At 46.2% G+C, this 14600-nt stretch overlaps 1 protein-coding gene across 4 annotated transcripts in view; it reads right to left on the reverse strand.

Annotated features, from left to right (window-relative positions):
* Xpnpep1 (X-prolyl aminopeptidase 1) overlaps window positions 1-1588 on the reverse strand; it is a 49334-nt gene extending 47746 nt beyond the window's left edge. Inside the window, exon 1 of one of the 4 annotated variants that reach the window (XM_038331432.2) lies at window positions 1460-1588. Coding sequence is in view for 1 of the 4 variants with exons in the window: in XM_038331427.2 (XP_038187355.1) it covers window positions 1460-1491 (32 nt within the window). In the remaining 3 variants the exon portion in view is untranslated. The remainder of the gene's footprint in view (window positions 1-1459) is intronic. The other 3 variants (XM_038331442.2, XM_038331427.2, XM_038331437.2) reach the window with 3 other exon arrangements.
* Window positions 1589-14600: the final 13012 nt, after the last annotated feature.

Here is a 14600-nt window from a genome sequence, read left to right on the forward strand (position 1 = left end):
GCTAAGTGTGACGTCACTGTTGGCTCTTCTGGCTAAGTGTGATGCCACTGTTGGCTCTTCTGGCTAAGTGTGATGCCACTGTTGGCTCTTCTGGCTAAGTGTGATGCCACTGTTGGCTCTTCTGGCTAAGTGTGATGCCACTGTTGGCTCTTCTGGCTAAGTGTGACACCAGTATTGGCGCTTCTGGCTAAGTGTGATGCCACTATTGGCTCTTCTGACTTCAGCTTAACACCAGCCCAGCTCTATTTACCTCCTTCTATGAGTTCAGCTTTACCTTCTAAACTGAAAGGAGTCCTCGTTTGTACTTGGATGGCACTGGAATGCTACCATTTAAGGAAAGCACCCTGGAACAAAAGGCCTCCTTCTCTCAGTCTGCCAACTGAGGTTCAAAGGCCACCCCCAACACTGTCACTCTATGGATCGAGCAATGACTAAGGTCTGGTCCTCAGCGGCTCCTCTCAGCCTCTGGCATTACATCATTATCCACCTGCCTGACCCTATTTCCAGCAGAAAGCTTCCAGAAGGTCTCTATCCATGTGGACAGTTACCCACAGGACACATGTGAATCTCTGGTCACACTTAGCATGCTGCCACAAGACCAGGTCCAGCTCAAGGTAGAATTGAGATCTGTCCACTCACAAAAAGACAAGCATAATATGGTCAGAATTCCACGAATAAGTCAGGCTGCGGGGTCTCTTGAGTTCACTCTAGCTAGCCTCAGCTGGTCTTAGAGGATGGGTAACCCTATGTGGATCGCCACAGTTTCATTCTGGCCTTTGTGTACTTATCATTTCCCGCTTTTAATAGCTAAGTGTGCCCGGTCTTGGGGTGAGTATAAACTAAAACATGTTCAACATGAGGAGGCTGAGGAATATCTTCGCACTTCCATGTCCAAGGAGAACCCAGAGCAGGTTCCTGGTGGGATTTTCCGGAAGATGCTAATCTATTTCCTGATACAGCCCCAGAGACCATTTGTGTGGGGAGGGCCCCTCGGCTGCCTGTCTCTGTGAAGGGATTGGATCGAGAGGTAAAAATGCAGACATCAGAATGGTCAGGATTGTAACTTTAAATTGCTGCTGGGGAGGAAAGATACGAACAGGGACAGAAACACCTCTGGGTACCCGGCGTAGATTCAAGAGGGACCAACTTCCTGCAACAGCAGGGCCTTCCCCCCGGGTCGGGGTTGGTGAAGATCGCGGCCAGCCCGGGTCGGGAGAGGCAGTTCCTCCTGCACACTGGTCCCAGGAAGGACTCCGACCCCCGGAGGTGCCCGCGGCCCCGCCGGAAGCGAGCTGAGTCCAGTCGGGCTGCACGGATCGATCCCCGGCTCCAGTTCGAAAGGCTCCCGCCAGTCTCGGCCAATTCCCGACGGCCGCGGGCCCGCCGCTCCTCGCCCTCTCTTCCCTACCCTCCCGGGTGTGCAGCTCGCGCGCCCGGCCAGCCGGCACAGTCCCCTCACCTTACTCGCGGTGCCTTTCTGGAGGCTGCCATTCGGCGGTGACGTGCCCCAGCCCACGTCAGGGGAGCGCAGACCAGCTGATCACCGGCGGCCAGGCGCGCGCACCGGAATAGCCACGCCCCCTCCGTGGCGTGCTCACGCAGGACCCCGCCCAGCTGTAGGCTCCGCCCATTTGCGGGAGGAGGCGTGGCCACATTTCAGAAGTCAGAACCCCTGCAGGCTGTTGCTTGGAGAGGGTGGTGCCCTGTGCAACCAGTGGGAAAGAGGGCGCAGTTCTCCTGCGCGTCGCAGTCCTCCCCCTAAGAGGAAGGAGAAGAGTTTTCCCGCTAATGAGGCTGCAGTGTTTCCCGGTGTGCTCCAGCCCTCTGGTCAGCTAAGACGAGTGGGGTTGTGGCCAGCCTTTTAGAGTCCTGAAGACACTGGATCAGAATATAACTTGCTGAGACCTTAGAGATGTCACCCAAATGATTTTTTTCAGACAGCTTCAAGTCCTGCTGCTCACTTCACTTGGGTAACTACTGAGCCCTTCAACGTTAAAGCGTCCAAATCTAGCCCCTAACCCCATACATAAAAGCGTTCTCCAAAGAGAGCTTTTTCATTTCAATCAGTAGCTATTCCATGACCTCAAAGGGCTAAAATCTTGACATGATGTCTGCCTTCTACCCAGCCCATGTCCCATCTGCCCAAAATCCGCTTGGTCCTGGCTTCAAAATTAGATCCCAGCCGGGTGGCGGTGGCGCACGCCTTTAATCCCAGCACTCGGGAGGCAGAGGCAGGCGGATCTCTGTGAGTTCGAGACCAGCCTGGTCTACAAGAGCTAGTTCCAGGACAGGCTCCAAAGCTACAGAGAAACCCTGTCTCGAAAAACCAAAAAAAAAAAAAAAAAAAAAAAAATTAGATCCCAAACCCACCCACTTTTCATCATCTCTTTCTGTCCCCTATCTGATGATGTCACTTCCAGCGCTCCTGTGTGACATGGCACAGCAAGCCAGAACGATACTATCCCAAGGTTCCCTGCAGTGTTTACTGTAGTCAACTTGTCCTGCTCTAGAATTTCCTGGGAGAAACACCTCTAAGCCTGAATATGAGGATTGTTTTCAGTTGTTAATTAATGTGTTAATTAATAAGTGAAGGCCCATCTTAATTGTGGGCAGAACCACTCTCTAGGCAAGGGATCCCAGACAATATAAGTCAGTGGAAACAGCTCTCTGCTCTTGACTATGGATGTAACGGCACCCGTGCTCTCTTGCTTCTGTCCACTGCGACGTCCCTGCCATGATGAACTATAACCTGGAACTGAAAGCCAAGTAAACCCTCTGTCCCTCAAATTCCTTTGTCAGAATATTTTCCTCTGTCAGAACATTTCCCCATTCTGTTCAGGATGAAATCACAGCTCACAGCTGGCTCCCTGCTGGCCTTCGCCATCCTTGAAAGGGCTGAGCACAACTAGGACCCCTTCCTCCAGTGTCACAAGTGTCACTTTCTCAGTGAAAGCTGCTGAAAGCAGGAAAGTCCTCTGACACATGCAGTCTCCCAACGCCTGCTGTTCTTCACACAGCTTTTTACCGTTGTTCATATGACTTTATCTTTTCAAAGAATATTCTGCCCCCTTTCTCTACTCTACACACGTGCCATAGCCATCAATGCAGAAATTGTTTCTGTTCTTTTAAAATGAGCAATAGCTGGCATTGGGTAAATTCTCGTGTTTTCTGCAGAAATGAATGTCCCCTGATTGCACACTTCTCAGGAGCAGGGACAGTGGCTCTCTTCTTCGTTGTTACGTTCCCAGTGCTTATAACAACACTTGGCACTAAATGAAATTGGCCACATTTTTTTCAAAGCTGATCGGTACCCCAAGTCCTGACACACGTGTGTCAAATAGGTTCCGCTCTCCTCCAGTACTGAAGGTTCCAGGCCAGGCTGAGTGAGCGCCTGGACAAGCCAGAAAAGACTGTAAACAAAGTGCCTGGCTCCTGCCCACACCAAAAGAATAGCTAGAAAGAAAACCAGAGGTACCGGTAGGGGTTGTAAGTGAAACCCCAAGGCGGTGAGCAGTTTCGTAGTCTTCTTGCCAAGGAGAAAGGAGCTGCCTCAGAATTTATGCCATTGGCTTTCAGGGCTAGAGAAAGAAGCACTATTCCCTGAATTAGACTTGAATTCTTGTTTGTAAGACAGAAAAGCCACCTTCGTGGTCTTGAAGTTCTCTGGGGAAATCCCAGGAAGAAGACTCTGAGAATAATTGCCAGAGGATGAGAGCAGGAAGGGTTAAGAGTGGCTTGGGTCTGTAGACCTCACGTCTTTGTAGGTAGACACGCGACCACGAACTGATCGCTATCTGTCTGGCCCATGCAACCCTATGAACCAGGAGGGTTCTCTGTGTTCCTTTTACTGTTTTCAAAGACGGAGGTTTTCAGCAGTCAAGTTCATTGCCTAAAGCCCTTGAGCTCATACATGATGAAAATTACAGTGTACTTTCTGGCAGTAGGATGTTCTTAGCTCCCACACACAAAACCAACAGTTTCTAGGTAAGGGGGGCCTGGAAGTGACCTCATCGAAACTGCTAGTGCACTCAGTGGAAAGAGGGAAGCCACTGGTTGTAGCATTGAGTGCAGATCAGATGGGCCTTAAATGCAAGCAGAAACAATAAGGGCACAGAAACATTGTAAACTGAATTGTGCCCATCCCCACCCCAAAAGAAATCATAGATTATTTCCAGTTCTTATCTTATTTGGGCCTGTAACTAATTAAAATGAATCCTTTCAGAACAGACAGGTTCCTACTCTGATATGACTGATTAAAAAAAGGAATCTGGACACATGGTTCCTACGGGAAGAATGCCATGTGAACGAGAAGGGGGAACCAGAGTCATGCTCTGAAAGCCAAGCACGGAGATTGCCAGGAGCCACACAGAACCAAGAGAGAAGTGCGACCAGATTCTTCCTAAGAAAAAAATTAAGTGACCCCATAGATACCTTGATCTTTTTGGCTTGTTTGTGTTTGTTTTTCTTTTTCAAGACAGAGTTTCTCAATATAGCCTTGGCTGTCCTGGAACTCCCTCTGTAGACCAGGCTGGCCTTGAACGCACAGATATCCACCTGCCTCTGCTTCCCAAGTGCAGGATTAAAGGTGTGCACCACCACCTGGTGATACCTTGATCTTGCATGTCCAGATTTCAAAACTTTGAGACAATAAGTTTCTGGATTTTGAGCCACCTGTTTATGGTAGTCTGTTGTAAAAGTTCTAGAAAACTAACATAACGCAAGTTCTAAAACTGCAAGTGTGTGTTCTGTAGGCTGTTTTGGCAGCCCAGCATTCGCTCCGTAACCATACCATCCATGGAGCCCATCTGTCACCCCTGCCTCCCTCTTGTTCTCAGTCTGTGTGGTCCAGGTGAGACATCGAATCCCAGGGAGCACTGTGTAACCCAGACCCAGAACCCACAAGAATAGGCGCAGAGATTGCTAAGGGTCCGGGCAACCTAGTAAGGTTTGCATGATAGGGCTGGAATGGGACCTTGCTCTCCTCTGCCAAGCAACAGCAGAGACTGTACTTCTGAGCTGCTGGCTCTGCACGCAACCTTCCAAAGGTACAAAGGCAGCAGAAGGAAGCAAGGACAGAGGAGAGAAACAGACCTCATAACAGCACCTGAGCCCTGCTTCTTGCTGGGCCTTGGACCACGTCTCCCATTTCACCTTTCAGATGTCAGCCAAAAAATTTTCTTTGATCTTAAGTCATTTTGACAAGGGTTTTCTGTCACTTTTAATTAAGACTCCTTACTGAATCATTTAAATAATCACTTGCACAGTTGGATTTTATGCGTGAGTAGTTTCAGCTTTATTAATAATTGTGAACTAACAAATTAAAAAAGATTACAAAACATGGTGTCCCATTTTTACAATACATAGCTATAAATTTAGATTCAAGCTGCAAAAGCATTAATGCTTTTTCAGAATCAACCTACAGTGATCGATAGCGTCTTGGAGCTTGTCTTGGGGGGACAGCAAGAAACTGAAGCAGTTTCTATTTTCCCTGTTTTCTTTCTTTTTTGTTTGTTTTGTTGTTATTTTTCTCTTTTGTTTCCTCTTTCTTCCCCTTATATCTGGCTAGAGAGAGAGTTCATAAAGTGAAGAAATCTACTTTAAAGCCAGACACTTGTGTTTGATCCCAAGGTCCAACCAGATGGAAGGAAAAAAATGACCCCTTCTTAGCTGTTCTCTGACCTCTGCGCACACCCAGTGGCAAATGCACATGCTCACATGTACATAGACTTTCCTTTCTTTTCTTTTTTCTTCTATTTTTTTTTCTTTTGGAAAGTAAAAAATTGGGAATTTATCTCATTGCTGACCCTGAGTTCAATCTCCAGTGATGTCAAAAAAAGAAGAAAGAAGAAGAAGAAAATATAAGAACTCCCCATCTGCCTTTCTCTTTGGAAGGCAAAGTGGGAGAGATTTGCATCTTCCAATCTTAAGCATTCCAATAGTGATTCTCCAGGTGTCCTGTTGCTAAGAGGTCAGTATCCTGACTGTGTGCTGATGGGGGCTACGGCAAAATTCCTCCAATAAACTCCCCCATGAAGGGACTCTGAAAAATGTAATCCTTGCAGTAGATCAAATGAAAATACAGCTTCTGAGAATATTTTCAACTTTTCCAACTGTTTCTATGTGCTCTAGTGAAATTGATAGTCGTAGGAGCCAGGATGAGCAAGGCCCTCGCAAATTGATATAATATGCTCTTTTTTTTGTTGTAAACTTAACTAAAAGATAGGCTTATGGTTACACCCGAGAGAGGAATGGGAAAAGAAAGCCAACTTTCAGAATGGTAGAGTCTGCCAACACGATGCACTGTAAATTAAGGGTGGGAGAGCACACTTGGCTCAGTGCACAATCTGCTCGCCTTTTGTCTTCAGTGGAAACTGAACTCGGACCTTTTGATATCTGAGTTCCATTTGCTCTTGGCAAAGTTCAGTTCTCTGGTTCAAATAAAAAAAATCTCTTAAACCTTATGAGGCCCACAGGGTTTCTTGGACATCAAATGGCTGTTGCGAAAACAGCATTTTGATGAGCTAAGTGTGATTGAATCCCAAACATACAGGGTAAGTATTTTCTGGAGCACACAGACCGTCCTATGCTGCTGGAGGGATAAGGCTAGGGGAGGTATGTTGCCCGTCTCTTACCATTAAGGAGTATCCTTCTTTACAATATTTTATCCTCTCCTCAAGAGGCCTTCGAGTGGAGGGAGGAAAGCTTTTGCCAAAAAGAGAGGGAATCAAGCATGTCCATCTGTTCATGATGCTGAATTCTCACAATCCCTTCCTGGTTACCCTTAAACACATGGCTGTGCACAGTTAGTACGGCAAGAGCGGAGGTCGGGAGATGATCTCCAGCCCTGGCTCTACCGCTGTACGGAAGGAGAGTTTTGAAGCAGGCATAGCCCTTCTCTTCCCCAATTCCCTAAGCAGTCTGTTCCTGGAATCCTTCTAGACCTTCTGTGCAGAGAATCTGGAGTTGGGGGACAGGCTGTGTGTGGCCGCCACTGGATTCTCCTGTAACCGTTTTATTGGGGAAATAGTCACATACCATGCAGTTAGCCTGTTTACAGTGTGCAGCTTGGTGGGTATGGGATATTCACAGCCATCACCACAATCAATTTTAGGCAATTTTCTTCATCTCAGAAAGAAATCTATACCGTTTGTACTCACTCTCTGCTGTATACCCACATCTTCCACACCCTAAGGAACTGCTAATCTATCTGCGTAAATTTGTCTTATCTAGGAGCTGTAGATAAATAATATTTGATAGAGTTTTGACTGGCCCTTATAATTTATTATGTCATTTTTAAGATTTGGGGGGTTTTGTTTTGTTTTGTGTGGGTTTCGTTGTTGTTGTAGTTTGGTTTTTTGTTTTGTTTTCGGATTTTGTTTGTTGTTTGGTTTTTCATGACAGGGTTTCTCTGTATAGCTCTGACTATATTGGAACTCACTCTGTAGACCAGGCTGGCCTCAAACTCAGAGATCCGCCTGCCTCTGCCTCCTGAGTGCTGGGATTAAAGGCATGCACCGCCAGGCACAGCTAGGTTTTTTTATTTTTAATTGCTTGTGTTGTGAGTCTGTGGCGGGGTATGTATAGATGAGTGCAAGTGCCCTTGAAAACCAGAAGAGGGGAAGAGGGCATCCGATCCCATGAAGCTAGACTTTCAGGTGCCTGGGAACACCCTAAAATGGCATTTTAAAGTTTATCCACGCTGCAGCATGGACCAGCACTTGTTTCCTTTCGATTTCCAAATGCACTAAATAACATCATCCCATTTAACGGGGGGGGGGGGTATCTTTCACCACTGAATGGATGTTTGTGGTGTTCCCACTTCAGGGTACATGAATGTAGTCGTGTGGATGAGCGCGTTTCCCCATAAGCTCGGATGTTCAAATGCTCGGGGGGGGGGGGGGGGGGGCGGTGGCAGGCTTTAGGATCTCAAAGCCTCACACCATTTCCAGTGCTTCCCTTCTGCTTCCTGCTCCAGCCACCATGGCAGCCACTCCAGTCCATCTGATACCCTTACCCCAAATAAACTCTTTCTTCGCTCAGTTGCCTTGGCTGTGATGCTTTAACACAGCAATAGAAAAGGGACTACTACAGTGAACAAGGCTGGTACTGAAATTCATTCACGGCTTCTTCTCTGCACATATATTTTGCTTGTTTTGAGAAGATAGCTAGGAGGTAAAGTGTTAATCACACACCATTCCATTTAGCCCTTTGCAGAACCGCTACTCTGTTTTCAAGGAAGACTAAGTCATTTCTCGTTGCCAGCATCACCGCGAGGGCTCCGGTCCCTTTCCTCTCTACACTCATTGTCTTTCTTCACTAGTCATCCTAGTGAGTGTGAAGTCGTACCTCACTGTGTTTCTCTCTTCCTGACACTAATGACAATTGCGTGTCTCTGCAGGATGATGTGTCTTTTCAGACCCTTTTCCAATTTTAAATTCAGGTTCTTTTAATTTTTTTTTTTTCGAGACAGGGTTTCTCTGTGGCTTTGGAGCCTGTCCTGGAACTAGCTCTTGTAGACCAGGCTGGCCTCGAACTCAGAGATCCACCTGCCTCTGCCTCCCGAGTGCTGGGATTAAAGGCGTGCGCCACCACCGCCCGGCTAAATTCAGGTTCTTTATCATTGTTATTGTCGTCAGTATTGTTGAACTATAAGCACTCTTTATATATTTCACATGCAAATCTCTTATCAAGTGTGTGATTTGCAAATAATTAGCTCCCATAAATTGCTATAGGTCATTGCACTTTAAATTCGGATTAGAGGAGCCAAAGATGACTCAGTGGTTAAGAGCACTTGCTATTCTTGCAGAAAAAATGGGTGTGGCTCCTAGCACCCACCTGAGATGGCTTGTGCACAGCTACCTATGACTCCAGTTCCAGGGAATCTAATGCCCCCTTCTGGCCTCACAGACACCTACACACACACGGAACACATACATAAAATAAAATTAATAATAAATCTTGAAATTCTGATTAAACGTCAGCACTTTAAAAGAAGACTTTAGTATGTAAGCATTGTTATGTTCAGTTTCCTCTGAAAACTCACGCTGCTTTGGAGACTTTGCCCTTCTTTCTGTTCAGTACCAGGCAGCTCCCAGGGAGCAGCCCCTCCCCCCAAGGATGAGGCCGGCAGCCCTCCATCTGCCATTCTTTACCTGTCCAACATCTGATTTGTGACCCCTCTTCCCAGAAAGCCTAACAAAGCATGGCCTGGGTTTCAACCCCACTGAAATCATCCTTGCAATTGGAGTAAACAGCTCCTTGCCAGAATGTTGTCACCTCTGGCACCCGAACAAACTTCCTCCCCACTTCACACCAGCTAGCAAGTCCTCCACTCCTGCTATTTTGCAATTTTGGTTTTTCAAGTCCTAGGGCAAGACACTGGAACTTGGCAGAATTTTGGCAGTTCTGCTAGTACTGATGTCATGAGTGTCCCCGGCCATATGCATTGTCATTACTAACTCAAACCAGCCAAACAAACAAATGGAGCCGAGAAAACAGACCAACGGGTTGCCTGGGCTTCAAAACTACATTAAAATACTCAGGAAAAAAAATAAAACAGTTTAGTGCTTAGGCCTACATCCAAGGATGAAAACCACTATTTCTCATTATTAACCATCACTTGCCCTGGTCACAGTTTGCCTGACAAAAGTCCCTCTTGAAATAAGCTAGGTACCCCTAAATATATGCTGCTGAAATGGTCGTGAGTGTGTGTGGTATGTGAGCATGTGGGTGTTAGCACATGGCAGGGTACACCCATACACATACATGGACGCCAGAGGAGGATGTTGAGCATCCTGTTCCATCACACTCCCCCTTATCCCCTAGAGACAGAGTCTCCCTGAACCTAGAGCTAAACTGACAGCTACAAACCCACATGATCTCCTGTCTCTGCTGCTCACAGCATTGGGTTACAGTCATGCCCAGTTCTGTATTTGGGTGCTGGGAATTTGAACATCAAACACTCTCATCCCTGAACCTCTGCCCAGGTTCCTTATGAGTAACATTCCTACTCCTGTTTCTCACTAACATTTATCTTCTTTTTTCTCTCTTGCTTATCTTAAATATAGGATATAGTTAAGATGCCTTACAATGCATTCACTAGAAGATTGCACTTCAGTGGGGGGTTTGTGGGTGTGCAGAGCTGCACACTCATCACCACAGCCCACTTTGGACATTTCATCAGCATGAAAGAAACATCATATTCTTAACATAACTCATTGCCTTCACCCATCCCAGCCTTGAGTGCCCTCCCGTACTGTGTTCTCTTTCTTTGTTGCTACCTTGACCACATCATGAATAGAATCACGTCATATGCTGCTCTGGCCAGCTTCTTTCACTTAGCACAGTGTTCTCAGGATCAATGAACGATGTAGCATGGGCCAGAACTTTTTTTATTGTAGAATACTCTATTAAATAAGAATGCTACTTTTTTTGAGAGGTTTTGTTTTACTGTATATAAGGAGGGAACCGTTTGTTGATTCCTGGCTGTTTAACCCTGAAATAATCACACAGAGACTGTATTAATTAAATCACTGCTTGGCCCATTAGCTCTAGCTTCTTATTGGCTAACTCTTACATATTAATTTAACCCATTTCTATTAATCTGTGTATCGCCACATGATACATGGCAGGGTACACCCGTACATACATGGAAGCCAGAGGAGGATGCTGAATGTCCTGTTCCATCATTCTTACGGGCTAAGGTTCCAGTGTCTGGCTCCAGCGGGGCTACATGGCTTCTCCCTGACTCTGCCTCCTTCCTCCCAGAATTCAAATTTGTTTCCCCAACCTAGCTCTGTTCCCCTATAGCTCTGCTATAGGCCCAAAACAGTTTCTTTACTAACCGATGGTATTCACAGCATACAGAGGAAAATCCCACGTCAGTTGTGTTTACTGGTGTTTCTGTTGTGCGTGTGCTGTGTATGAATGTCAAGGGACAACTTTTGGAGTCAATTTTCTCCTCCTGTGGTGGGTGCTGGGTATGGAAATTGGTCTTCAAGCGTACGCAGCAAGTGCTTTTACCCACCGAGTCACCTCAGCAGTCCTCATTAGATTATGTTTTTGGAGACAGAACCTTGCTGTGCAGCTGAAGCTAGCCTCAGACTCACAATCCTGCCTCAGCCTCCCACATGCTGGGATTACAGATGTACACCATCCTACCACGCTACATTTTATGTGATGGGAGATTTCCCTCTGTAAGCTGTGAATATGTTTTATTACCATTGGTTAATAAAGAAGCTACTTTGGCCTATGGCAGAATATAGCTAGGCAGGAAAACTAAACTGAATGCAGGGAGAAAGAAGACACAGTTAGGCAGATGCCATGTAGCCACCCAGGAAGCAAGATGTGAGGTAATAAACCACAAGCCTCGTGGTAAGATATAAAATAATAGATATGGGTTAAGTTAAGATGCAAGAGCTAGCTGGGAATCCGCCTGATCCGTTGGACAAACAATGTTGTAATTAATATAGTTCTGTGTGATTACTGAGGTCTGGGTGGCCGGGGAAACAAAAGTGTTTACATTTGTCTATTCATTCAAGCAAACCTTAGGGGTTTTCTACTTTGGGGGCACCATGAATAATGCTGCTATAAACATCTGGGCGTAACGCATCCTAAAACCATATATCTCACTAGGGATAGACTTGCTGGGTTGTGTGGTAGTGCCGTGCTTAATATTTTGAAGAACTGACAAACTTTTTTAAAGCGACGGCTCCGCTTTGTGTTCCCAGTGCTGATGGCCCAGGGTCCAGTCTCTTCCGCATCATTGCTGCTCGTGTCAAGCTTTGTTAACATGGATTCCAGCCTTCTAGGGTTCAGATGAAATCCCTCGTGGCATTTGCCATTGGGAAATCATAGTGGCATTTAATTGTAGGGTGACCCTTATTTAGCCTCTTCTTCTAGGAAATCTATTGGAGAAAAAAAAAAGGCCTCCAGGGACAATTTACAACCAATTATGTTTCCACAGTGCAGCATAAGCCTGCAATTCTAAGTACCTAGTCTGGGCATGTTAAATACAAACAAAATAGAGCTAAACTCAAGCCAAGGATGCGGAATTTTAGAAGTAGAAGTCCTAAGGATTCATTCGCCAACAGTTTCCTTCCGTAGATGAAGATTCTTAAATCAAACCAAGAGACTCATGTGAGCAAGGCTACACAGCCATTTATTATAGAATAAGACTGAAACCTGATCAGTCCACACTGAAGTCCCAGACAGCTTGAGTCAGCAAACATAGGAGCAGTAATGATCTCCAGAGTAAAGGTAGCACACATACCCACACACAACAAAGTTCATAAATATCGGGGCATAACATATTCTAAAACCCAAAAGGAAAGTTAGGAGCTGATTCTAGCCAACTGTTGAATTGAATGCATTTTATGCGGCATTTTAAGATTTTGCTGGGGGTTAGAGAGTTAGCTCTGTGTTTAGGAGCACTTACCTCTCTTGCAGAGGACCTGAGTTCAATTCCCAGCACCCACATGGCCACCAACCATGGTCTGTAAAATCAGCTCCAGGAAAACCATTGCCCTCTTCTGGCCACCTCTGGTGCTGCAACCACAGTAATATGTTATACATATTCACAAATACATACGCATAATTTAAAACTCATTCTTTAAAAGGACTTTGCATAAATAGTTGCTGCTATGGTTTGAGTATAATTTATTCCCCCAGAGATGCTCAGAGATTGTGTGCTATTCGTTAAGTGTTAAGAGGTTGTGCGACCTTTAGAAATTTGATAGCTTATTGGATATACCTGTGTTCCTAGGGATGCAGATGACTCTCCGGGACCCTGGGGAGTTCTTATAACAGCCAGTTTCTATAAGAGGGATCCTGACTGTCTGTACTTTCTTGCTTGCTGTCTCACCACACAGTCAAATCTTGCACACCCTCCTGTTGATGTGATCCATCACCCACAGGCCTTCACGATACCTGAGAAGAGATCACCATGTCCTCCAGCCTCTGGGACTATAAGAAAAATAAAACTCTTATTCTTTATTGAAAAACATGGCTTTGTATATTTCATCATAGAAATGAAAATTTGGCTAATATAGCTTGCCAATTCATAGAACAGAGATTTTATACACACATCCGCTGACATCAAGCCTAAGGCTAGTGTTCAAATTTTACAGCGCCCAGACATGATGGTGCATTTCTGCAACTCTATCCTTAGAGGTTGGAGGCAGAACGATCATGAGGTCAAGGTCATCTACAGTTGCACAGTGAGTCTGAGGCTGATCTGGGCTTTATGAGATTCTGTTTCAAAAGGAAAAATCAGCTAGAGAGGAGTAATTCAGTCCAGTGTTTGCCGGATGGGATCGTGCATTGTCCTCTATGCCCACCGTTTCCTGAAAGGATCTGAACTCAGGACACTTATCCCAGATGACTGGGACATGTGTTGACTGCAGTACTCTACCATACGGAGCTTAGGAAGAGAGGGGGAGACCGAGAGAAGAAAGGAAAACAAGAGAAAGGGAGACAGAAAGAAGAAAGATTTGGACAAACACCATGAGCAACAGATCTCTGCCTGGGTTGCAGGCCTGACAGAGAAACAGTGGGGGAGGGGGCTCTCCTTTTGGCCTACATTCACAGAACGAGCAGCAGACACAGCAAGACTTCTGCAGAGAAATAAAGACAGCGTGTTGCCCAAGTTCCCTCAAGGGAAGGTCTGGGAACAGTGTGCATTCTTTGAACAGAAACCCTTCGCCTCCTCTCCTGCAAGAAGCTGGCCGTGTTTCCAGAACGTGCTCTGCTGTGCAGCAAGCACATCAGCTCTCACCATCGCTAGCCGGTGACCTAGGCCATGCTAGCCCACAGCCCCTGAGGACGCCGGATCCTGTGGAGTGCCGCAGGCAGAGTGCTGTGGGCAGTGTGCACACCAGATTGCTGCTGGCTGGGAGTGCGAAAGGGAAGCTGCCCATCTTCAGCTTTCTTTTGGTCCTAGGAAGTGACCAAGGCTGAGCCTTCAGTGGGGTCACACGCACTGAGAAGAGTTCAGAGCACCATAATGCCTGAACGGCTTCTTACTGTCTGTGGATGCTTTGGTAACTTTATTTCTTCTCTCAGGGAAGCAAGGAAAAGAATTCGGTGGTGGTGCTTGAGTTTGAGACCAGTCTGGTCTACAAGACCTAGTTCCAGGACAGGATCCAAAACTACAGAGAAATCCTGTCTTGAAAAACCAAAAGAAAAAAGAAAAAGAAAGAAAGAAAATCACTTTGCACTAGCTACAGAAAGAACTCTGTTCCCACAAGGCATTTTAAAAATCCCAAGTCTTTCCATCTTTGTAAATCAAATGCTGTCACAGCAGGAAGAGTCTTTGGAGACCGTCTATTTCACCAAACTTATGAGACAAGCAGTTTGCTCTCCCATGACATGAGGTGACGGCCCTGATCAGTGTGTGGTCCCATCAGTCTGAGGCTCTGTCAATGCCCTCATTGTAGAAAGCAAGGCACACCTGCACATAGCAGAGTAGATGTGCCCCTCACCCCGGGGGCGGGAGGCCCTGCTATTATGCTAAGCAGTCACCTTTCCCGCAGTGTGGGCTCACTATTCCAACCAGCTTCAGAGGCCCCTGGGTGAGACTGGGGGGCGCATGAGATCGGAAC

The sequence above is a fragment of the Arvicola amphibius genome, chromosome 1 (assembly GCF_903992535.2).
Source record: "Arvicola amphibius chromosome 1, mArvAmp1.2, whole genome shotgun sequence".
NCBI lineage: Eukaryota > Metazoa > Chordata > Mammalia > Rodentia > Cricetidae > Arvicola > Arvicola amphibius.